General features: G+C 41.4%; 1 protein-coding gene across 1 annotated transcript; it reads right to left on the bottom strand.

Moving 5' to 3' along the window:
* Window positions 1-869: 869 nt before the first annotated feature.
* On the bottom strand, window positions 870-12,319 carry LOC106578370 (leucine-rich repeat, immunoglobulin-like domain and transmembrane domain-containing protein 1). The gene is given in 5 exon segments (XM_014157089.3): window positions 870-1,618; window positions 1,620-1,962; window positions 8,894-9,199; window positions 10,612-11,072; window positions 11,582-12,319. Coding segments are annotated over 5 exon segments (1,950 nt in total). The 5' UTR covers window positions 11,704-12,319; the 3' UTR covers window positions 870-900.
* Between the last annotated feature and the right edge of the window lie 13,649 nt (window positions 12,320-25,968).

Below are 25,968 nucleotides of genomic sequence, written 5' to 3'. Positions count from 1 at the left end.
GCTAAAGTGTTCCTAGAGCAGCACTCCTACTTTGAGACCTTTAATGAATATTGGCCCAGGTGTCCTTCTTTCAGACTTTTACTTGATAACTTAACTATGATAAATGTATTTAAATGAAATACTATCTGTAGGGCTCATTTACAACTGATTGACTGATAGACCCCAGAAGTGTAAAAACACATTACATCATTAAAATTCTCTCTGTTGAAATACTATACATTTCAGATGTAAAAAAAATATTAATAATTTAATGTCAGAACTCCTTTAAACTGATATTTCCATGATGGTGCATTGTCCAAGCGTCATCTGATAGAACCCCCTATGTGGTGGAGCCCAACGTGGGTGGGAGAGGTGGGAGAGAGTCCTGTGCCCTGTGTGAGTGTGTTTGTGGGCGGCTAAGGTGAGAGAAAGGGAGAGAACCAGATATGTGTGTGGGGCTACCGTAAGTGAAAGGGAGACAGTGAGGTGTGTGTGTGGGACTGTGGTGAGTGTGAGCATTTCGACGAGGTGTGTGTGTGGGGCTGTGGTGAACCTCAGAGAGAGTGTGAAGTTTGTGTATGGGGCTGTGGTGGATGACGAAGTGTGTCTGTGGGACTTTGCTGAATTTGAGGTTGAGAGAAAGGATTAGGTGTGTGGGGACAAGGTTTGTGTGTGGGGCTATGGTGAGCACGAGGTGTATGTATGGGGCTGTGGTGAGCATGAGGCGTGTGCGTGGGGCTGTGATGAGAGTGAGGTGAGTGAGGATGAGACGTACGTGTGGGGCTATGATGTAGATGAGGTGTGTGTGTGGGGCTATGCTGGGGATGATGTGTGTGTGGGGCTGTGGGGCTGGGTGTGTGAGCCAGATGTGTGCCTGAGGGGCGGGGGGTGATGGCATGGGGAGGGAGCTGGAGCATGATGTCAGCAGAAGTACTCGTTGGGCTGTCCCTCTATCTTAGCCGTGGCCTCTGAGTCCAGACTGGAGCGGGCCGACAGCAGTCGGTTGGAATCCTCAGGGTTGAGTCTGGTCAGGTACTCACCATCCAACCCTTTAGCCTTGGTCCCGGGGGACAGCGTCTCAAAAGTCACGTACGAGTCCTGGATGTCCTTGGACTTCTTGCCCCACATCTTCTGGATGCGCCTCTTGAGTGCGCCACAGCACACGATGACGGTGAGCGGCACGGCGATGACGCACGCCACCGTGATCACGATGACGTTGATGAGCTTCTGGGTGCCGGCTGCGCTGGCCGCCTCGTCGGTTGAGAAGATGACGCACTGCTCCTTCTTGGGGATCAGGCCCCGGACGCAAACGCAGGCAATGTACTTGGTCTTGGGCACCAGGCCCTCGATGAAGACGCGATTCTGGCCCGCCGCCACGTTGATCTTGCGCATGTCCCGCTCGCCGAAGACGGCGTAGAGCACGCTGAAGGCTGTGGTGTTCTTGGCCTTGGGCGCCCGCCAGTTCAGGGTGATGGTGTTCTCTGTGTCGCCCAACACCTTGACAGAGCGAACTATCCTGTCCGGGTCATACTGGGCCTGGGCCAGGTTGCTCAGGTTGGTTTTCTCCAGCTCCAGGAGTCCATCTGGACTAGGCAAAGTGGTTGGTCCAGGGGTGGCTTTATCTGCCACACTCCCCACCACCCTCAGGCGCAGGGCTGGAGTCCAACACAACAGCAGGTGGGGGTGGAGGGCTGGTGGTGGGAACCCCTACCCTAGCCACCAGTTTCTCCTGGTATGCTGCTTTCCCCATCCCATTGGGTTTCTTGACTTTGTTTTTTTTTACGGCAGCAGCAACCACGCTGGTTAGGTTGTTGTTGTTGTCGGGTTTCGGGGGTGCTTCGGAGATAACTAGGGAGATGACGGCCTCGGCATTGCCGGCGTAGTTATTGGCCTTGCAGACATACTTCCCTGAGTCGTGGTAGGACACAGCCGGGACACTGAGGATTGACCAGGCGATGCCTTCCTTGGAGTTCTCCTGCTGGACTGTAGTGCCAGAGAAGTGACATGGACACACTATTAGTCAGAGTAAAAAAATGTAAATACTAAAAAGTAATACAAAGACAGGGGAGATTCCCATTGAAAGTGTTTTTTAATGCAGGGGCCATATCCACAAAGCGTCTCAGAAAAGGTCCTAGGAATCCTGTTAAAACCTGTTAAGACAAACTTTGAATAATATGAATTTGTTAAAGTTTATCTCAGCTGGTAATCACGACAGTTTAAGGTACTACAAAGGAAAGATAGTGATGATGCTCATTGACATTGTTGCAATTATTATTATTTTTTTAACCTTTATTTAACTAGGCAAGTCAGTTGAAAATAAATTCTTATTTTACAATGACGGCCTACCCCGGTCAAACCCTCCCCTAACCCGCCAACGCTAGGCAGATTGTGCGCCGCCCTATGGGACTCCCAATCATGATACAGCCCGGGATTAAATCAGGGTCTTTAGTGACAGCACTGAGATCTAGCACTGAGATCAAATCAAATTGTATTGGTCACATACACATGGTTAGCAGATGTTATTGTGAGTGTAGCAAAATGCTTGTGCTTCTAGTTCCGACAGTGGAGCAATATCTAACAAGTAATATCTAACAATTCCACAACAAATACCTAATACACACAAATCTAAGTAAAGGAATGGAATAAGAATATATAAATATATGGATGAGCAATGGCAGCACGGCATAGGCTAAGATGCAATAGATAGTAAATAATACAGTATATACATATGAGTAATGCAAGATATGTCAAGATTATTAAAGTGGCACTATTAAAGTGACTACTGTTCCATTTATTAAAGTGGCCAATTATTTCAAGTCTGTATGTAGGCAGCAGCCTCTCTGTGCAGTGCCTTAGATGCAGTGCCTTATACCGCTATGCCACTCGGGAGCCCCAAATAATGGGGAATAACGGCATTGCCAGCTGTGAACTCTATAGCACTCTTCAGACAACCACAGTGAATGTTGCAATGGTAAAACATTTGATATAATTTGCGCCTAACACGGTCACTTTTCATTCTCTTAATTCTTGCCTAATATGTTGGAATGCATAACTTTTTTTTTTTTTACTAATTCTGATATTTTGAAGTATGTAATAGGCCTATTGCACTGAATCACATGGTGGTTGTTAAAGCGTAATTTGGATAATATTACCGTTATACTGTGTCAACACACTCGTCAGCGTCACTCCCGTTCAACAACTCTAAATTGCTTTGGCACAGTAGGCATCAAGTCACTTGCTGATAATGTTTGAAAGGTCTATAATTCTAACTGAACACAAAGCCAACATACACTACATGGCCAGAAGTATTCAAAATGAGTGGATTTGGCTATTTCAGCCTCACCCGTTGCTGACAGGTGTATAAAATCGAGTTCACAGCCATGCAATTTCCATAGACAAACACTGGCAGTAAAATGGCCTGTACTGCAGAACTCAGTGACTTTCAATGTGGCACTGTCATAGGATGCCACCTTTCCAACAAGGTAGCTCGTCAAATGTATGCCCTGCTAGAGCTGTCACAGTCAACTGTAAGGGCTGTTATTGTGAAGTGGAAACATCTAGGAGCAACAATGGCTCAGCCGTGAATTGGTAGGCCACACAACCTCCCAGAATGGGACCGGCGAATGCTGAAGAGTGTAGCGCTTTAAAATCGTCTGTCCTCGGTTGCAACACTCACTACCGAGTTCCAAACTGCCTATGGAAGCAACGTCAGCACAAGAACTGCTCGTCAGGAGCTTAATGAAATGGGTTTCCATGGCCCAGCTGCTGCACAGAAGCATAAAATCACCATGTGCAATGCCAAGCGTCGGCTGGAGTGATGTAAAGCTCGCCGCCATTAGACTTTGTAGCAGTGGAAACACGTTCTCTGGAGTGATGAATCATGCTTCACCATCTGGCAGTACGACAAACGAATCTGGGTTTGGCGGATACCAGGAGAAAGCTACCTGCCCGAATGCATATTGCCAACTGTAATGTTTGGTGGAGGAGGAATAATGGTCTGGGGCTGTTATTCATTAGTTCCAGTGAAGGGAAATCTTAACACTACAGCATACAATGACATTCTAGATGATTCTGTTCTTCCAACTTTAGGTGTATCATGTGAAATCATTGTCAAAAGTGCAAGAATTACTGTTGCATGTACAGTTGAAGTCAGAAGTTTACATACACCTTAGCCAAATACATTTAAACTCAGTTTTCACAATTCCTGACATTTAATCCTAGTACAAATTCCCTGTCTTAGGTCAGTTAGGATCACCACTTTATTTTAAGAATATGAAATGTCAGAATAATAGTAGAGAGAATTATTTATTTCAGCTTTTATTTCTTTCATCAAAAGTTTGGTCAAAAGTGGGTCAAAAGTTTACATACACTCAATAAGTATTTGGTAGCATTGCCATTAAATTGTTTAACTTGAGTCAAACGTCTCGGGTAGCCTCCCACAAGCTTCCACAATAAGTTGGGAGAATTTTGGCCCATTCCTCCTGACAGAGCTGGTGTAACGGAGTCAGGGTTGTAGGCCTCCTTGCTCGCACACACCTTTTCAGTTATGCCCACACATTTTCTATGGGATTGAGGTCAAGGCTTTGTGATGGCCACTCCAATACCTTGACTTTGTTGTCCTTAAGCCATTTTGCCACAACTTTGGAAGTATGCTTGTGGTCATTGTCCATTTGGAAGACCCATTTGCTTCAATATATCCACATAATTTTCCTCCCTAATGATGCCATCTATTTTGTGAAGTGCACCTGTCCCTCCTGCAGCAAAGCACCCCCACAACACGATGCTGCCACCCCCGTGCTTCACGGTTGGGAAGGTGTTCTTCGGCTTGCAATCCTCCCCCTTTTTCCTCCAAACATAATGATGGTCAATATGGCCAAACAGTTCTATTTTTGTTTCATCAGACCAGAGGACATTTCTCCTTGTGGAGATGTACAATTTTTTTTCTGAGGTCTTGGCTGATTTCTTTTGATTTTCCCATGATGTCAAGCAAAGAGGCACTGAGTTTGAAGGTAGGCCTTGAAATACATCCACAGGTACACCTCCAATTGACTCAAATGATTCGGAAGTTTACATACAATTAGGAGTCATTAAAACTCGTTTTTCAACCACTCCACAAATGTCTTGTTAACAAACTATAGTTTTGGCAAGTCGGTTAGGACATCTACTTTGTGCATGACACAAGTAATTTTTCCAACAATTGATTACAGACAGATTATTTCACTTATAATTCACTGTATCACAATTCCAGTGGGTCAGAAGTTGACTAAGTTGACTGTGCATTTAAACAGCTTGGCAAATTCCAGAAAATGACGGCATAGCTTTAGAAGCTTCTGTTAGGCTAATTGACATCATTTGAGTCAATTGGAGGTGTACCTGTGGATGTATTTCAAGGCCTACCTTCAAACTCAGTGCCGCATTGCTTGACATCATGGGAAAATGAAAAGAAATCAGCCAAGACCTCAGGAAAAAATTGTAGACCTCCATAAGTCTGGTTCATTCTTGGGAGCAATTTACAAATGACTGAAGGTACCATGTTCATCTGTACAAACAATAGTACGCAATTATAAACACCATGGGACCACGCAACCGTCATACTGCTCAGGAAGGAGACGCATTCCGTCTCCTAGAGATGAACGTACTTTGGTGCGAAAAGTGCAAATCAATCCCAGAACAACAGCAAAGGACCTTGTGAAGATGCTGGAGGAAACGGGTACAAAATAATTTATATCCACAGTAAAACGAGTCCTATATCGTCATAACCTGAAAGGCCACTCAGCAAGGAAGAAGCCACTGCTCCAAAACCACCATAAAAAAGCCAGACTACAGTTTGCAACTGCATATGGGGATAAAGATCGTACTTTTTGGATAAATTACCTCTGGTCTGATGAAACAAAAATAGAACTGTTTGGCCATTTTGACCATCATTATGTTTGGAGGAAAAAGGGGGAGGATTGCAAGCCGAAGAACACCATCCCAACCGTGAAGCACGGGGGTGGCAGCATCATGTTGTGGGGGTGCTTTGCTGCAGGAGGGGCTGGTGCACTTAACAAAATAGATGGCGTCATGAGGGAGGAAAATTACGTGGATATATTGAAGCAAAATCTCAAGGCATCAGTCAGGAAGTTAAAGCTTGGTTGCAAATGGATCTTCCAAATTTACAATGACCCCAAACATACTTCCAAAGTTGTGGCAAAATGGCTTAAGGACAACAAAGTCAAGGTATTGGAGTGGCCATCACAAAGCCGTGACCTCAATCACAAAGAAAATGTGTGGGCAGAACTGAAAAAGTGTGTGCGAGCAAGGAGGCCTACAACCTGACTCTGTTACTCCAGCTCTGTCAGGAGGAATGGGCCAAAATTCACCCAACTTATTGTGGTAAGCTTATGGAAGGCTATTTCGAAACGTTTGACCCAAGTTAAACAATTTAATGGCAATGCTACCAATTACTAATTGAGTGTATGTAAACTTCTGACCCACTGGGAATGTGATGAATGAAATAAAAGCTGAAATTAATCATTCGCTCAACTATTATTCTGACATTTCACATTCTTAAAACAAAGTGGTGATCCTAACTGACCTAAGACAGGGAATTTTTACTAGGATTAAATGTCAGGAATTGTGAAAAACTGAGTTTAAATGTATTTGGCTAAGGTGTATTTAAACTTCCGACTTCAACTGCGCGTGTAGCGCCAGCTGAATACGTTACAAATGGTTAACAAATCTATCACTCTATCTATAGACCAAGCAGACTAAGATGTGAGCCGGATGTTGCAAAACGGTTTAAAACTACAACTCTACCAAAGGACAAGACTAGAGAACATGAGGACGCTGGTCCCCACATTGAAATGGTTACCACTCTATAGACCAAGCAGACTGAGGTGTAAGCCAAATGTTGCAAAATGGTTATAAACTCTGAAACTATCAATCACTACAGAAGAAGCAAATCCTAGACATCGCGTTATCAGTCTGCAGCTGAAAATGTACGTAGGTTAGGACGAGGACACCAACAACCTCTGAAGCATTCTAACGAGATGAACTCAAAGAACTACTGTACAGGTTACGTTGAAGTATCCATTCTTACCACCACCATGAGCAGGAGCTCTACCTAAGGATATGTTGATCTCTGGTGGCCGAACCAGCGTCGTACACCCAACATCTCTGTGACCAAAGGATTTGGACGATCAAGGACAGCTCAATCGTGAATATATAAATTGCATTCCTTTTTCCGAATGAGCGGTTATTAGAGTGCTTAAGACTTTTTATTTTCATGAGCGTAGCCTCCCATAGTCCGATAGAGTAACTACTTTGTCTCTCTTTTCCGCCCCCTCCTCTCTCTGAATTCTCCACCGTGTTATAACCAAACTGTTCTGTTAGTCTTCGAGAGACTACTTACTGTATAATGTTAGTGTGTATTTGTGTATTCTGTAATTGTTTAATTAGTTAGTAAATAAATAATTGAGCCAATTTGTGTATCGCTGATTCATCAATAAAGTAGGGTTCGTGCAGACTAGAGGAAATTATGACTTTCAGAATGACTGATGAGGTAATAATACATTAATAATCTGTAATCGATAAGATATGAAAATATCTGAAGAGTTAAATTCGGGAAATAACTCTTTAAACAACATTTTCCCATGGTGCCCTGACTTCCTAGTTAATTAATGTGTACATTATTAGTTTAATCACATAATAATTACACATAGAGAATTGATTTGATAATATAACAGTCTTCCCTTTAATGATAGTCACGACAATGATATATGATAAACAAAGTAGCAGCAGTGTATATGATGATTGTATGTGAGTCAGTATAAATGTATGTGAATATTATGTGTGTGTAAGCTAATGATGGAGTGAGTGTTTGTCTGTGTGTGTTGTTGTGTCAGTTTATGTGAGTGTGTAGGGCCCTATGAGTGTGTATAGAGACAGAGCAAAAATAAATAAAAAATACAAGGGTCAACTCAGATCGTCCATGTAGCCAGTTGTTCACTATTTAGTTAGCCATTTAGTAGTCTTATGGCTTGGGGATAGAAGCTGTTCAGGAGCCTTTTGGTGTCAGACTTGATGCACCGGTACCGGTTGCCGTCTGGAAGCAGACTTCCCTAGATAGCAGGGAGTTCAACCCCAGTGATGTACTGGGCTGTCCGCACCACCCTCTGTAGCACCATGTGATCGAGGGCGGTGCTATTGCCATACCAAGCATAGGTGCAGCAGGAAAAAAATGCTCTCAATGGTTCAGCTGCAAAACCTTTTTAACCTCCTGAGGGGGAAAAGGTGCTGTCTCGCCTTCTTCACAACCGTGCACTTGTGTGTGGATCATTTTAAGTTGATATGCATAAAAATTACTTCATAATAAGATGATACATTAGTGCATTATCACTTAACTACCTACAACATATTTGGCTGGCTAGCAAAAAAAGCTTAGAGCCATTTCTCTCGGTTTTTACTGCGTTTTGCCTTTATAGGGCAGTATGCATCACTGCTTATTTTAGTAAGATTGATGAAGTCAAGAAGCTAGGACTACTAGCTAGCTAGCTAAATTGATTAGCTAGGTTCACAATGTAAACAAAAGCAACTTGTGTAATTGGAGGATAATTTAGTACAAACACTAGCAACAATTTAATGAGTATTTGAGAAAAACTGGACAAAATCTATTGTAGTTATGCATAATCGATGGATATGGTACAGTAGAAAATATAATAAATATGCTCGTCCCCTCTGCTCCTCTTCGCTCTCAAAACAACGCGCTCTGTGCAGCAGGTAGAACAGCACATTGATACGACGCTGATGGCAAAGAAATGCGACGTGTATAGTGGAGCTAAAGAGTTATAGTGGAGCTGAAGTGTTACAGTCACACAGACACAGAGAGAGAAAGGAAGAGAAGCAAACATACACAAATCCCTCGCTGACTCACCTGTCCCGTTCAGGGCTTTCCCTTCCGCCCTGTGCCAGGCCAGATCCGGGCTGGGAACGCCAATGGTCCCGCAGCGCAGCAGCACGTTGTTTCCCACGGCGCTGCGGACGTGCGCCACCGCTGTATGGACGCGTGGTGCCTGGCACTTCCGTAGCTCGGCGTCACTGAACAGAACACCTGACAGGCTCTCGGGAGCAGCACAGCGAAGGCGTGTGTCGATTAATGCCACAGAGAGCGTTGGCAACTTCTGGAACTGGACCAGGTCATACAGGCGGCAGTCACACACCCAGGGGTTGTCATGGAGACCTGGATGGTTCAAGGTCAACTCATTAAGTCACATGGCAAAATAAAATTGAACTCTGAATTCTGTGATGAATAAAATAAAAAAGGATACCAATGGGGATTGGTGGGGTCAGAGGAGAGGGGAGAACGTAAGAGTTACAGTATGAAGTGGGGGACACGTTATAAGAAAGGCCCAGAGTTTTTCCTGGTTAGGTCATGAAAAACTCCTTGGCCTGGTCAGTTTACAAACACATCGTGAATGAAAGGAACCAGTGTCTTTCTGGTTACACAGCTTGACTGCATGGCTACAGATGACAGCTGTGGATGTCTGTGTGAGGATTACTTACATTCTAAAATAAACTAGAATGACGGGTGTGGTGATGATGACAACGATAATGACGACGGCGACGATGATGGTTAAATTGGGATTTAAGCAGTGACTGAACAATATTCAGATCATGTTGGCTTTTTCAGAAGATTTGGGAACTTAGCACACAAATGTCTGTATTTGTCTGTCTCTTTTTTTCTCCATTTTGAGGGATTTTTCAACCAACAACTCTGAGTGACTAAAATTAAGCCATTTTTTTTTATCTCAAGTGTTTTTAGGACCGGTAAGTTGACTGAGAACACATTCTCATTTACAGCAACAACCTGGGGAATAGTTACAGGGGAGATGAATGAGCCAAATGGAAGCTGGGGATGATTAGTTGGCCAGTTTGGAAATTTAGCCAGGACGCCAGAGCTAACACTCCTACTCTTACAATGAGTGCCATGGGATCTTTAGAGACAAAAGAAAGTCAGGACACCAGTTTAACATCCCATTCAAAAGACAACACCCTACACAGGGCAATGCTCCCAATCACTGCCCTGGGGTATTAGAATATTTTTTTTGACCAGTGGAAAGAGTACCTCCTACTGGCCCTCCATCACCACTTACCAGCTGCATCTGGTCTCCCATCCAGGGACCAACTAGGTCCAACCATGTTTAGCTATAGAGGCAAGCCAGCAGTGGTATGCAGGTTGGTATGTTGCTGGCCAACGATGATGACAATGATGATGACGACGGCGACGATGATGGTTAAATTGAGATTTAGGGAGTGATTTCACAATACTCAGATCATGTTGACTTGTTCAGAGGATTTGGGAACATATTACACATTCGTTTGTATACAGTATCTTTTTTTTTCCATTTCGAGGGATTTTTCAACCAACAACTCTGAGTGACTGAAAAAGATGTAGCTTACTTTACTTAAGCAATTTTTTATGATGGAAAACATGCCTGATCTGAATGTATGATTGTCTTCTGGTTTTATATTAGGGCTGCCTTCTAGCCACATCTCCTTTGTTAATGAGAGTATCTCAATGGTACATGCGATCACCTGGTAAATTGTGAGGAAAAAAAGGGAAAAAAAGGTTAAAAAATCTCTCTCCCTTACCAAGTATCATTTTGGAGTTCTCTGGGCCCTGCACAGGTTTAACTGTTAGCCAGGTGGCGAGCACCTCGGCCGGAACAGTCAGAAGGTTGTTGCTGGACAGATCCAGGTAGGTCAGGTTTTTTAAATAAATTGTGGCGTCTGCGGGAACTGAGGTCAACTGGTTGTTGTGCAAGTCGAGCAGCGTGAGGCTGGACATATCCATAAGAGACTCCCAGGGGAAGGTGGTGAGGGCATTCCCGTCCAGTCGCAGCTCCTCCAGATTTAGCATCCCACGGAAACTGTCCGGTTTGAGAGAGGACAGCACATTGAAGGACATCCAGAGGAACTCCAGATTGGGGAGGTAGCTGAAGGCTTCGCTCGGGATCCGATGGATGGCTGTTTTCTCGATTCGCAGCTTGGACGTGTCCACGGGGAAACTGGCAGGCACAATGGAGATCTCGGGGTCGTTGCAAATTACGCTCCTGAGGAAACAACGGGATGTGTTAAACCTTGGCTTATGTTGTTTAAAAAAACAATGTGGGAGGAAAGGAACACAAATATTATTATTATTTGAACTGTCTTTTTGTAAAAAGAAACTGACATTTTTGGTGTGAATTATTTATGTGAAATGTCAAATTGGGTTTTCATATGAGTTATTTAATACAGGCTATGTGCCAATTATAGTAAATTAATTCAAAAGCCTACATGTAGGCCTAACACTCTCACTAGAAACTCAACTCAGAGAGATTGTCAGAGATAGAGAGTTGGTCAATGTGCCTTTGCAAGATAATCCTGCATTAAATAAAATTGGACATCATGCACTCCCAATAATTTACTTTGTCCACATGCTGATTTCGCAGTGAAGGTCCAACATCTGTAATCGTGCGAGAAAAATCTCTTAAATTAAACGGAATGCGTCTGCACAAACAAATAAAAACATGCACATAAAACGATACATTGGTTGGTTTTGTCATTAGTTTCTTCTACTCACCTGGCCATAGATCCATCACTAAGGTTGTGAAAAAAACAGCTGCACTGTGACGGGCACGCGCTCACCGAGGAGGGTGGCGCACCTGTCGCCAGGTAGAGTCCCAGGACGAATGCGAGGAACATTTTGGCCCACTTTTATGCATGCACTGCACAGCTAGCCTGCATGCACCTAGTCAGCACCGACTGAAGCCAAACAGACCTGCGTTTGTCATTTACCGAAATATCATCTGCACGGTTTTGTCCCACGGCTTCGCTGTCCCATAGCGATCAGACTGCTATGAGTCCCGAGATAAGAAGGATAGACAAGGATTAGCGAAAGGACTGCAGTCTTTTCATCTGGATGCATATTTCATCCTGGAATCCGATAGGCTGCGCAGAGACGTCCCTATTTATTATCACACAAAATACTTCCGAAAATGTCATAATCCACTGTGATGTTGTTTGTCTTTTTTTCTCCCCCACAAATTCAGTTTGTTAATTTGAGCCCTGCCGTGACTGGTAAACTGTTGTTGGGCTGCGCTGGTTTTGCCAAGGTGTGGCACCGTGGTAAAATTGATTTGAGATTCGATGTTGGCCAGGCATTCGGACCTTTAAATTTCAATAGCTCGCAAACGACTTGACCTACATAACTCAGGTTAGGCTCTTTGTAAAAGAAAAAAGGTGTACAGCATTGCACAGGTTTTATTTGACCGATTCCGACCCTAGTTTCATAATCAAAAATCAGCGGTGCCGTGGGATTATTGAACAAGGTTCGGATTTGACGTGAATGCTAATAGTTAGGGACCATCAACAAAGTGCATGATCACAATATTCAAATTGCAATAGCTCCTGAACCGCATCATTTAGCAACCTCATTTCAACTGTCAATTATTCCTCACATAGAGTGGCATGTTGCACACTGGTTTTCTCATAAAACGATTAAATAAATTATATATATATATATATATATATATATATATTTTTATAAAAAAACACTTAAAATTAAATATCCCTTTGACCACATGACCTAGGCACCTCAAAACAACGTTGTACTTAGCAACCTCATTTTAACTGCCCATTATTCCTTGTATAGAGACATTTTCCACTCCCTTTAGTACTCATAAAATTATTAATTTTATTTATATTTACATACAGTTGAAGTTGGAAGTTTACATACAATTGGGTTGGAGTCATTAAAAATCGTTTTTCAACCAACCCACAAATTTCTTGTTAACAAACTATAGTTTTGGCAAGTCGGTTAAGACATCTACTTTGTGCATGACACAAGTAATTTTTACAACGATTGTTTACAGACAGATTATTTCACTTATAATTCACTGTATCAATATTCCAGTGGGTCAGAAGTGTACATACACTCAATTGACTGTGCCTTCAAACAGCTTGAAAAATGTCAGAAAATGATGCCATGGCTTTAGAAGCTTCTGCAAATTCAAATAATTTTAGTTAATTGGAGGTGTACCTGTGGATGTATTTCAAAGCCTACCTTCAAACTCATTGCCTCTTTGCTTGACATCATGGGCAAATCAAAAGAAATCAGCCAAAAAATTGTAGACCTCCACAAGTCTGGTTCATCCTTGGGAGCAATTTCCAAACACCTGAAGGTATCACGTTCATCTGTACAAACAATAGTACGCAAGTATAAACACCATGGGACCACGCAGCCGTCATACCGCTCAGGAAGGAGACGCGTTCTGTCTCCTAGAGATGAATGTATTTTGGTGCAAAAAGTGCAAGTCAATCCCAGAACAACAGCAACGGGTCTTGTGAAGATGATGGAGGAAACAGGTACAAAAGTATCTATATCCACAGTAAAACGAGTCCTGTATCGACATAACCTGAAAGGCCGTTCAGCAAGGAAGAAGCCACTTCTCCAAAACCGCCATAAAAAGCCAGACTAAGGTTTGCAACTGCACATGGAGACAGAGACTGTACATTTTGGATAAATGACCTCTGGTCTGATGAAACAAAAATAGAACTGTTTGGCCATAATGACCATTGTTATGTTTGGAGGAAAAAGGGGGAGGCTTGCAAGCCAAAGAACACCATCCCAACCGTGAAGTACGGGGGTGGCAGCATTTTGTTGTGGGGGTGCTTTACTGCAGGAGGGGCTGGTGCACTTCACAAAATAGATGGCATCATGAGAGAAGAAAATTACGTGGATACATTGAAGCAACATCTCAAGACATCAGTCAGGAAGTTAAAGCTTGGTCGCAAATGGGTCTTCCAAATGTACAATGACCCCAAGCATACTTCCAAAGTTGTATTAAAATGGCTCAAGGTCAACAAAGTCAAGGTATTGGAGTGGCCACCACAAAGCCGTGACCTCAATCCCAAAGAAAATTTGTGGGCAGAACTGAAAAAGCGTGTGCGAGCAAGGAGGCCTAGAAACTGACTCAGTTGCATCAGCTCTGTCAGGAGGAATGGGCCAAAATTCACCCAAATGATTGTGGGAAGCTTGTGGAAGGCTATTCGAAACGTTTGACCCAAGTTAAACAATTTAAAGGCAATACTACCAAATTCTAATTGAGTGTATGTGATGAAAGAAATAAAGATGAAATAAATCACCCTACTATTATTCTGACATTTCACATTCTTAAAATAAAGTGGTGATCCTAACTGACCTAAAACAGGGACATTTTACTAGGATTAAATGTCAGGAATTGTGAAAAACTGACTTTAAATGTATTTGGCTAAGGTGTATATAAACTTCCAACTTCAACTGTACTCATTCCATGGTTTTTCTTTATTTTTACTCTTTTCTAATAGTGAAGACATAAAAACTATGAAATAACACATATGGAAACATTTACATAGTGGTAAGAAAAAGTATGTGAACCCTTTGGAATTACCTGGATTTCTGCATAAATTGGTCACACAATTTGATCTGATCTTCATCTAAGTCATAACAATAGACAAACACACTTTTATTAGCCTATTGGTTGTATCATGACAATTAGACCTTGTAAAATTTTTGTCAAAAGCGGAACAGATACTGTTACATGACAAATGTGCTGTTAGATTACAATATTATCTTTCTGCCATTTGGAACAATGTAAACAACACTAAATAAATTATAAGTAACACCAGAGAATCTGTTCTAATGAAAAACAAATTGTAAAGCCTTTATCACAGCATAGCAAGAGGCTTGGTGATCACAGAATCAGTAGGATATTAAACAAACACTCTAATAGGCAACAGAAGCAGGAACTGAAGCATAGGGCTGAGTGACTCACTCATTCTTGGCTTTTGTTCAAAATAAGTTATATTATAATGCAGGGTTAAAACCTGTTGGGGCTAGGGGGCAGTATTTGCACGGCCGGATAAAAAACGTACCCGATTTAAACTGGTTACTACTCTTGCCCAGAAATGAGAATATGCATATAATTAGTAGATTTGGATAGAAAACACCCTAAAGTTTCTAAAACTGTTTGAATGGTGTCTGTGAGTATAACAGAACTCATATGGCAGGCCAAAACCTGAGAAGATTCCAAGCAGGAAGTGCCCTGTCAGACAATTTGTTATCCTTCTGTTGCATCTCTATCGAAAATACAGCACCTCTGCTGTAACGTGACATTTTCTAAGGCTTCCATTGGCTCTCAGAAGGCGCCAGAAAGTGGAATGACGTGTCTCCTGTCTCTGGGCGAAAAACAGCAGGAGATTTTGTGAGTGGTCAGGCTGGGAACAGTGACACTGGAGATGCGCGTTCATGAGAATTCTCAATTTTTTTCTTTCAGCCTTTGAATGAATACAACGTCGCCCGGTTGGAATATTATTGCTATTTTACGAGAAAAATTGTATAAAAATTGATTTTAAACAGCGTTTGACATGCTTCTGAAGTACGGTAATGGAATATTTTGAATTTTTTTGTCACGAAATGCGCTCGCGAGTCACCCTTCGGATAGTGACTTGAACGCACGAACAAAACGGAGCTATTTGGATATAACTGTGGATTATTTGGAACCAAAACAACATTTGTTGTTGAAGTAGAAGTCCTGGGAGTGCATTCTGACAAAGAACAGCAAAGGTAATCCAATTTATCTTATAGTAAATCTGAGTTTGGTGAGTGCCAAACTTGGTGGGTGTCAAATTAGCTAGCCGTGATGGCCAGGCTACCTAGCCCAGGGAAGTTAAAGACACATTCTTTCTGATTATATTTAGCTTGTGCAGTATCTCTACTCTCGCTACAGATCATGTCATTTGAATTATTATGTGGATTATAATAAATTGTCATATTTGTAGGGGTTAATGCATTTTTCGTTAGTGTAAATCAGGTCTGTATATTGAGTTAGAAATGTCAAACTTTAGAAAACTTAAGCCTCGAATACATTGCAAGTTTGCGCTTTTTGGCTATTAGGCTACACTTTACAATAGGAATCAACTTTGACTGACCGCAGCATCTATCGGTAGTCTAAACTGTGACACAAGTTGGGGGATTTTTCACACCTAGCCAAGTTATTAAACTTTCCTTTTGTAAATTAATGGATGTGTGAATGTTTCTGTCTGAGAGTCTCTCTCCTCTTACACTAGAGTCCTGCATCAGGCCAAAAATTATCTTGTGGGTGATCCTGGAGTTGAGAAAGAACTTGGGTAAATACAATGGCACAATTACACTTGACATGTGGATTTTTGAAAAATAAAATACTAAAACCCATTACATAAATGACAACTGGGTGTTATCCACCACGAAGTGGGACAGTGCTGCTCAAAACTGCAGATAACATAAGGCCAGTTATTGTGAAAGAATACTTGTGGATCTTGTTGATTTCCTTTCTCGCTTCAAGAGAACACACTGGCCTTGGAGGCAAGCAAACAGCCTACTGTCCACCTGGTAATTGTGTGGTTCCAAAGGATAAAGCCTCACCTAGAGATGGATTTGTGGTTTCAGAGAGAAGCCAACTGCGAGCCTGCAACCAGTCATTGTGGATGACATTCTTTTCCTGCACAGCAATTTGAAGAAATCGAGTAATGAATGGACTGTTTTTGAAGTTACTCTTTTAGTATATTTATTTGTTGTCTAATATTAGAATTTGAGTTGTCAATATGCCGCATTGCATTGTGAAAAAAATCTTTCTTAATTCATGGTATGGTTTCTTTTTAGCCAAATGTTGAGTAGACATACAGACAAATTAATAAATGCAGGAAATTAGGAATAATAGTCTGTAGTCATAAAAACAATTAGGCTAAATAAATGTGTGTTATTTTCTTGGGTAACGGATCGGGTCTCGGCGGCTTCTATCTTTAATATAATCATTAATTCAGAAGGTTAAACCCATAGGTCTAGGCCTGCAGTAAATTAAATTAGGTTACAAGGTACATTTTTCATTAGGTTAAAATAATCCATGCCTTCTGGGAATGTTATATAGTCCTAACCTTATGGGCAGATAGAAAGTTGGCTGTCAGAAGTATTACAATGGAAATAAACGTTTAATCTGTCTGTCTGCATATTTCAAGACATGGCATATAAGGGTTCAGTGATATCCTACAGGTTGGATGATACTTTTCTCATCAAACATCTTGACAAACTGTATTCTTAAAAACAGGAAATCAACCAATGTCCACCTTTAAATGCCTTATTATCAAAATGTTGAATGTGTGTGGGCGACAGAGAAACAGTTGTATTGTCTAAAAAATAAATAAAAAGGAAAAATGGCAAGCTTGCAACATCTGATTATTCATTATGAATAGGATTTATTTTGTTTACATTCTTCATTGTAACTATAATGTCACAAATAATTGAACAAACACACAACATGAACAAATTCACCTGGTTAAAACATTTATTTGTTAAAGATGATCAAAAAGATTGTTGGTACTTACTTTTTCGGGCTGTCTTTTCCTGTAGTCCACAGTCAGCTCCTTTGTCTTGCTCACATTGAGAGAGAGGTTGTTGTCCTGGCACCACACTGCCAGTTCTCTGACCTCCTCCCTTTAGGCTGTCTCATCGTTGTCGGTGATCAGGCCTACCTCTGTTGTGTCGTCAGCAAACTTAATGATGGTGTTGGAGTTGTGTTTGGCCACGCAGTCGTGTGTGAACAGGGAGTACAGGAGGGGACTAAGTACACACCCCTGAGGGGCCCCAGTGTTGAGGATCAACGTGGCAGCCGGGTTGTTGCCTACCCTTACCCCTTGGGGGCGGCCCGTCAGGAAGTCTAGGATCCAGGTGCAGAGGGAGGTGTTAGCTTAGTGATGAGTCTAGGATCCAGGGTCCTTAGCTTAGTGATGAGCTTCGTGGGCACCATGGTGTTGAACGCTGTAGTCAATGAACAGCATTCTCACATAGGTGTTCCTATTGTCCAGGTGGAAAAGGGCAGTGTGGAGTGCAATTGAGATTGCATCATCTGTGGAGGTGGTATGTGAATTGGAGTGGGTCTAGGGTATCCGGGAGGATGCTGTTGATGTGAGCCATGACCAGCCTTTCAAAGCACTTCATGGCTACCGACGTAATCATTTAGGCAGGTTACCTTCGCTTCCTTGGTCACAGAGACTATGATGGTCTGCTTAAAACATGTAGGCTAAATAAATGGAGGCCCTTTTAATCCGGTATTAGACAGACTCGGTGAGGGAGAGGTTGAAAATGTCAGTGAAGACTCTTGCCAGTTGGTCCATGCATGCATTGAGTACACGTCCTGGTAATCCATCTGGCCCCATCTGGCCCCGCAGCTTTGTGAATGTTGAACTGTTTAAAGGTCTTGCTCACATCAGCTACCGAGAGCGTTATCACACAGTCATCCAGAACAGCTGGTGCTCTCGTGCATGCTTCAGTGTTGCTTACCTCGAAGCGAGCATAAAAGGCATTTAGCTCATCTGGAAGGCTCGCGTCACTGGGAGTCTCGTGTCTGGGTTTCCCTTTGTAGTCCGTAATAGTTTTCGAGCCCTGCCACATCCGACGAGCATCAGAGCCAGTGTAGTAGGATTCAATCTTAATTCTGTATTGACACTGCTTGTTTGATGGTTGTCTGAGAGCATAGCGGGATTTCTTATAATCGTCCGGATTAGTGTCCTGCTCCTTGAAAGCGGCAGCTCTAGCCTTTAGCTCGATGCAGATGTTGCCTGTAATCCATGGCTTCTGATTGTGGCAAATATAATCCTCAATGCCTTTGGATGAATCCTGGAACATATTCCAATCTGTGCTAGCAAAACAGTCCTGTAGCGTAGCATCCGCGTCATCTGACCACTTCCGTATTGAGCGAGTCACTGGCACTTCCTGCTTTAGTTTTTGCTTGTAAGCAGGTCAGATCTGCCAAATGGAGGCTGGGGGAGAGCTTTGTATGTATCTCTGTGTGTGGAGTAAAGGTGGTCTAGATTTTTTTCCTCTGGTTGCACATTTGACATGCTGGTAAAAATTTGGTAAAACTGATTTAGGTTTGCCTGCATTAAATTCCCCGTCCACTAGGAGCGCCGCTTCTGGATGAGCATTTTATTGTTTGCTTATGGCCTTATAGAGTTGGTTGAGTGCAGTTTTAGTGCCAGCATCAGTCTGTGGTGGTAAATAGATGGCTACGAATAATATAGATGTGTCACGACTGTCGAAAGGAGCAGACCAAAGTGCAGCGTGGTTGTAGTTCCACATTTTATTTAATCCGTGAAACTTTGCAATACATAAATAATTGAATTGACAAAACAACAAACCGTGATGCAGAGAGAAACAAACACTACTCAAAATGTAATAACCCACAAAACCCAGGAAGAAAAACCCCTACTTTAATATGACATGATCTCCAATTAGAGACAACGAGAACCAGCTGCCTCCAATTGGAGATCAACCCCCCCAAAAAAACCATAGAAATAGAAAAACTAGAACTTAAACAAAGAAATAGATAACATAGAAAAACACAAAACACCCCCTGTCACGCCCTGACCTACTCTACCATAGAAAATAAACTCTTACTATGGTCAGGACGTGACAAGATGAGAACTCTCTTGGTAGGTAGTGTGGTCTACAGCTTATCATAAGGTACTCTACCTCAGGCGAACAATACCTTGAGACTTCTTTATTATTAGACATCGCGCACCAGCTGTTATTGACAAAAAGACACACACCCCCACCCCTCATCTTCTCTGTTCTGCCGGTGGATGGAAATTCCCACCAGCTCTAAATGATCCGTGTCGTCGTTCAGCCACGACTCGGTGAAATATAAGATATTACAGTTTTTAATGTCCCGTTGGTAGGATAATCGTGATAATTTTATTTTCCAATGATTGCATGTTAGCCAGTAGAACGGATGGCAGTGGGAGTTTAATCGCTCGCCTACGGATTTTCAGAAGGCAGCCCAACCTGCACCCCCTTTTCCTTCGTCTTTTCTTCACGCAAATGAGATTTGGGATTTGGGCCTGTTCCCAGGAAAGCAGTATATCCTTCTCGTCTGACTCGAAAAAGGAAAAAGCTTCTTCCAGTTCGTGGTGAGTGATCGCTGTTCTGATGTCCAGAAGTTAATTACGGTCATAAGAGATGGTAGCAGCAACATTATGTACAAAATAGTTAAAAAAAATAAGTTACAAACAATGCAGAAAAACTAACAAAATAATACAGTTGGCTTGGAGCATGTAAAACGTCAGCCATCCTCTTCTGCGCCATATAGCTTTATGCTGAAAAATAGACTACTAAATAGGACACGGCTAAACAAATATATTAAATTGCCTAAATAAACTAGTACATTTCATAAATAAAATACATTAATTAAGTAGCTCAGGTCTTGAAAATATGGGCAACCTTCTTCCCCTTCGCATCTACGCTGGAATCACTTTCATTCAGTTTCTTCTTCACATCAGCAAAGAAGCACTCCGTGTTTCAGAAACTCACTTTATATAGAGGGGCTATCACTCTTTCACACTGTGGCAAATAAAGACAGTTTGTTATATACATATTTATTCATTTCTGTTTTTAGAGGGAGAGAAACCAAAATCATAATCAGCATTCTAACTGCCCCTTGTGATAGTGTGGCGAATGACAGAATGACTCAATTTACCACAATTTCCCACCATCTACCACAAACTGTTGCGGCATAAGCTTGAAACTTTTAATTGAGTAACCACTGTACACTACAAGTATGTGGACACACCTTCAAATTAGTGGATTCGGCTATTTCATCCACACCCGTTGCTGACAGATATATAAGGCAGTAGAATAGCCTGTATTGAAGAGCTTAGTGTCTTTCAACATGGCACCGTCATAGGATGCCACCTTTCCAACAAGCCAGTTTGTCAAATTTCTGCCCAATTACAGCTGCCCGGTCAACTTTAAGAGCTGTTATTGTAAGTGGAAATGTCTAGGAGCAACAACGGCTCCGCCATGAAGTGGTAGGCCACACAAGCTCGCAGAGTGCTGAAGCGCATACAAATCGTCTGTCCTCGGTTGCAGGACTCACTACCGAGTTACATACTGCCTCTGAAAGCAATGTCAGAACAATAACTATTCATCAAGAGCTTCATGAAATGGATTTCCATGGCAGAGAAGCCGCACACTTGCCTAAGATCATCAATGCTAAGCGTTTGCTGGAGTGGTGTAAAGCTCTCCGCCATTGGACTCTTCAGCAGTGGAAACATGTTCTCTGGAGTGATGAATGACGATTCACCATCTGGCAGTCCGACGGACTAATCTGGGTTTGGCGGATGCCAGGAGAACACTAACTGCCGAATTTCATAGTGCCAACTAAATTTTGTTGGGGGAGCAATAATGGTCTGGGGCTGTTTGTCATGGTTCGGCTAGGCCCCTTATTTCCAGTGAAGGAAAATCTTAACGCTACAGCATACAACTTTGTGGCAAAAGTTTGGGGAAATCCTGAACTACTTCATTTATTTATGAATTGTACTAGTTTATTTATGCCTTTTAACCTGTTTGGGATAGGGGGCAGTATTTTCACGGCCGGATGAAAAAAACGTACCCGATTTAAACTGGTTTCTACTCTTGCCCAGAAATGAGAATATGCATATTATTAGTAGATTTGGATAGAAAACACTAAAGTTTCTAAAACTGTTTGATTGGTGTCTGTGAGTATAACAGAACTCATATGGCAGGCAAAAACCTGAGAAGATTCCAAGCAGGAAGTGGCCTGTCTGCGAATTTGTAGTTCTTCTTTGTTGTCCCTTTCGAAACTACAGTATCTGTGCTGTTACGTGGCACTTTCTAAGGCTTCCATTGGCTCTCTAAAGCCTTTAGAAAGCGGATTGAGGCGTCTCCTGTCTCTGGGCAGAGTATAGTAGCACAGTTTGTCAGTGGTCTGCCTGGTGACTAAGAGATTGGAGATGCGTGGTCCCGCGACCATGCTGTTTTTTCTTTTCCTCTTTAAATGAATACACTATTGTCTGGTTGGAATATTATCGCTATTTTACGAGAAAAATACCATAAAAATTGATTTTAAACAGCGTTTGACATGCTTTTAAGTATGGTAAAGGAACATTTTGAATTTTTTTGTCTCGATATGCGCTCGCGCGTTACCCTTTGGATAGTGACCTGAACGCACGAACAAAATGGTATTTGGACATAACTATGGATTATTTGGAACAAAAGCAACATTTCTTGTGGAAGTAGCAGTCCTGGGAGTGCATTCTGACGAAGATCAGCAAAGGTAATACAATTGTTCTAATAGTAATTCTGAATTTAGTGTGCCCCGAAGTTGGCGGGTGTCAAAATAGCTAGCCGTGATGGTTAAGCTATGTACTCAGAATATTGCAAAATGTGCTTTTGCCGAAAAGCTATTTTAAAATCTGACATAGCGATTGCATAAAGGAGTGCTGTATCTATAATTCTTAAAATAATTGTTATGTATTTTGTCAAGGTTTATGATGAGTAATTTTGTAAATTCACCGGAAGTTTCTGGTGGGAATGCATGTTCTGAACATCACACACCAATGTAAAAAGCTGTTTTTGGATATAAATATGAACTTTATTGAACAAAACATGCATGTATTGTATAACATAATCTCCTAGGAGTGTCATCTGATGAAGATCATCAAAGGTTAGTGCTGCATTTAGCTGTGTTTTGGGTTTATGTGATATATATGCTTGCTTGGAAAATGGCTGTGTGATTATTTCTGGCTATGTACTCTCCTAACTTAATCTAATATTTTGCTTTCGCTGTAAAGCCTTTTTGAAATCGGACAATGTGGTTAGATTAACGAGAGTCTTGTCTTTAAAATGGTGTAAAATAGTTGTATGTTTGAAAAATTGAAATTATTGCATTTTTGAGGTTTTGTATTTCGCGCCATGTGACCCCATGGCTGTTGGCTAGGGGTTCCGCTGGCAGAACGGGGTTCCGCTAGTGGAACGCCTAGATATAAGAAGTTAATATATTAATTTAGACTTGGCCTATTTAGTAGGCTAATTCTCAGCATAAAGCTATATTTGTCAGCAGAAAGCGGAGTGACTCACTCATTCGTGGCTTTGGATCAAAATAAATAAGTACCAACATTCTTTCTGATAGTCTTTAATAAAGAACTTATTTGACCTAGTTAATCTGCTCATGTTGTGTGTGTTCAATTATCAAATCAAATCAAATTAAATTTGATGACAATTATTTGTGACATTGCGGTTACAATGAAGAATGTAAATGACATACACTACCGGTCAAAGTTTTAGAACACCTACTCATTCAAGGGTTTTTGTTTATTTTTATGATTTTCTACATTGTAGAATAATAGCGAAGACATCAACACTGTTGAAGGAACACATATGGAATCATATAGTAACCAAAAAAGTGTTAAACAAATCAGAATATATTTTATATTTGAGATTCTTCAAATAGCCACCCTTTGCCTTGATGGCAGCTTTGCACACTCTTGGCAAAGCCTACAATTAGGATGTGGACATGTTAGGATTATTTTGCCCTTCACTCGCAGTTGCTTAGTAGCCTAGGCCTACTCCCGACCCGTCACGTTTTACAGAGCCATATTTTCCAGATCGAAACCCTGAGGCCTACATAGGCTACTGCAAAATGCATTTTAATTTTTCTTGGAATAGAAACACCATAATACTAATCAATTGAATTAAGCTACATTTATAACAGTATAAACAGCACAACAAATACAATTAGTATTTACAAACAAATCATAATCAATCGTATATAATCTGTTCTAACAAAAAAGGTTTTAAAGTCTCTAGTACAACCAATATTAAAAAACTGTCAAATGCATTCCTGAATTCAATCGCTTTAGCCGACATGTTGCGGTTTATTCATTATTGAATTATTCAAGGCTCCCTTTGTTATTTCATTTTATAACTAAAATGCTTGACCCTATTTAAAGACATGGATGACTTGTATGCTGTGTGATGACATGGACAAATGAATGAATGATTGATTGATATACTGCATATTGAAGTAGGCCTTTCCAATCAAATCAAATGTTGTTGGTCACATACACGTTTAGCAGATGCGATTGCGGGTGTAGCGAAATGCTTGTGTTTCTAGCTCCAACAGTGCAGTAATATCTAAAAAGTAATATCTAACAACTTCACAACAATACACACACATTTAACCTGTTAGCGGAACGCCTCACCAATATCCAATGGTATAGAGTGGCACGAATTACAAATACCTCAAAAATGCAAAAACTTAAATTTTTCAAACATATGACTATTTTACACCATTTTAAAGACAAGACTCTCCTTTATCTAACCATATTGTCCGATTTCAAAAAGGCTTTACAACGAAAGCAAAACATTAGATTATGTCAGGAGAGTACCCAGACAGAAATAATCACACACCCATTTTTCAAGCTAGCATATATGTCACAAAAACCAAAACCACAGCCGTGCTGCTGCTCCAGTTTCAACTGTTCTGCCTGCGGCTATGGAACCCTGACCTGTTCACCGGACGTGCTTGTTGCACCCTCGACAACTACTATGATTATTATTATTTGACCATGCTGGTCATTTATGAACATTTTAACATCTTGACCATGTTCTGTTATAATATCCACCCTGCACAGCCAGAAGAGGACTGGCCACCCCACATAGCCTGGTTCCTCTCTAGGTTTCTTCCTAGGTTTTTGGCCTTTCAAGGGAGTTTTTCCTAGGGAGTTTTTCCTAGCCACCGTGCTTTTTTCACATGCATTGCTTGCTGTTTGGGGTTTTAGGCTGGGTTTCTGTACAGCACTTTGAGATATCAGCTGATGTACGAAGGGCTATATAAATACATTTGATTTGATTTGATTTGATTTAAATGCAGCACTAACCTTTGATGATCTTCATCAGATGACACTTCTAGGACATTATGTTATACAATACATGCATGTTTTGTTCAATCAAGTTCATATTTATATCAAAAACCAGCTTTTTACATTAGCATTTTTTGTTCAGAACTAGCATACCCACCGAAAACTTCTGGTGAATTTACTAAATTACTCACGATAAACGTTGACAAAAAAAACATAACAATTATTTTAAGAATTATAGATACAGAACTCCTTTATGCAATCGCGGTGTCCGATTTTAAAATAGCTTTTCGGTGAAAGCACATTTTGCAATATTCTGAGTAGATAGCCCGACCATCACGGCTAGCTATTTTACACCCACCAAGTTTGGCACTCACCAAACTCAGATTTACTATAAGAAAAATTGGATTACCTTTGCTGTTCTTCGTCAGAATGCACTCCCAGGACTTCTACTTCAACACCCAATGTTGTTTTGGTTCCAAATAATCCATAGTTATATCCAAATACCTCCGTTTTGTTCATGCGTTCAAGTCACTATCCGAAGGGTGACGCGCCGGCGCGTTTCGTGACAAAAAAATTCAAAATATTCCATTACCGTACTTCGGAGCATGTCAAACGCTGTTTAAAATCAATTTTTATGCAATTTTTCTCGTAAAATAGCGATAATATTCCAACCGGGAGACGTTGTATCTGTTCAAACACTGAAAGTAAAACATGGAGTCGTCACATGCACACACGTGCCAGTGCCATTGTTCTCAGAAGTACCACTCTCCAAAACCAGTACTGTTTTTCGCCCAGAGACTGCAGAGTTATCATTCAACGTTCTGGCGCCTTCTGAGAGCCAATGAAAGCCTTAGAAAATGTCACGTTACAGCAGAGATCCTGTATTTTCGATAAAGAGGCTACAGAAGGCCAAGAAATGGTCAGACAGGGCACTTCCCATATAGAATCTTCTCAGGTTTTGGCCTGCCATATGAGTTCTGTTATACTCACAGACACCATTCAAACAGTTTTAGAAACTTTAGGGTGTTTTCTATCCAAATAATTATATGCATATTCTAGTTTCAGGGCAGGAGTAATAACCAGATTAAATCTGGTACGTTTTTTATCCGTCCGTGAAAATACTGCCCCCTATCCCTAACAGGTTAAAGTAAAGGAATGGAATTAAGAACATATAAATATAAATATTTGGACTAGCAATGGCGGAGCGGCATAGACTAAAATACAGTAATGCAAAAT

The sequence above is a fragment of the Salmo salar genome, chromosome 19 (genome assembly GCF_965601325.2).
Source record: "Salmo salar chromosome 19, fSalSal1, whole genome shotgun sequence".
Lineage (NCBI taxonomy): Eukaryota > Metazoa > Chordata > Actinopteri > Salmoniformes > Salmonidae > Salmo > Salmo salar.
The sequence above is the reverse complement of the archived record's forward strand: the minus strand, read 5'-3'. Positions and strand labels throughout refer to the sequence as shown.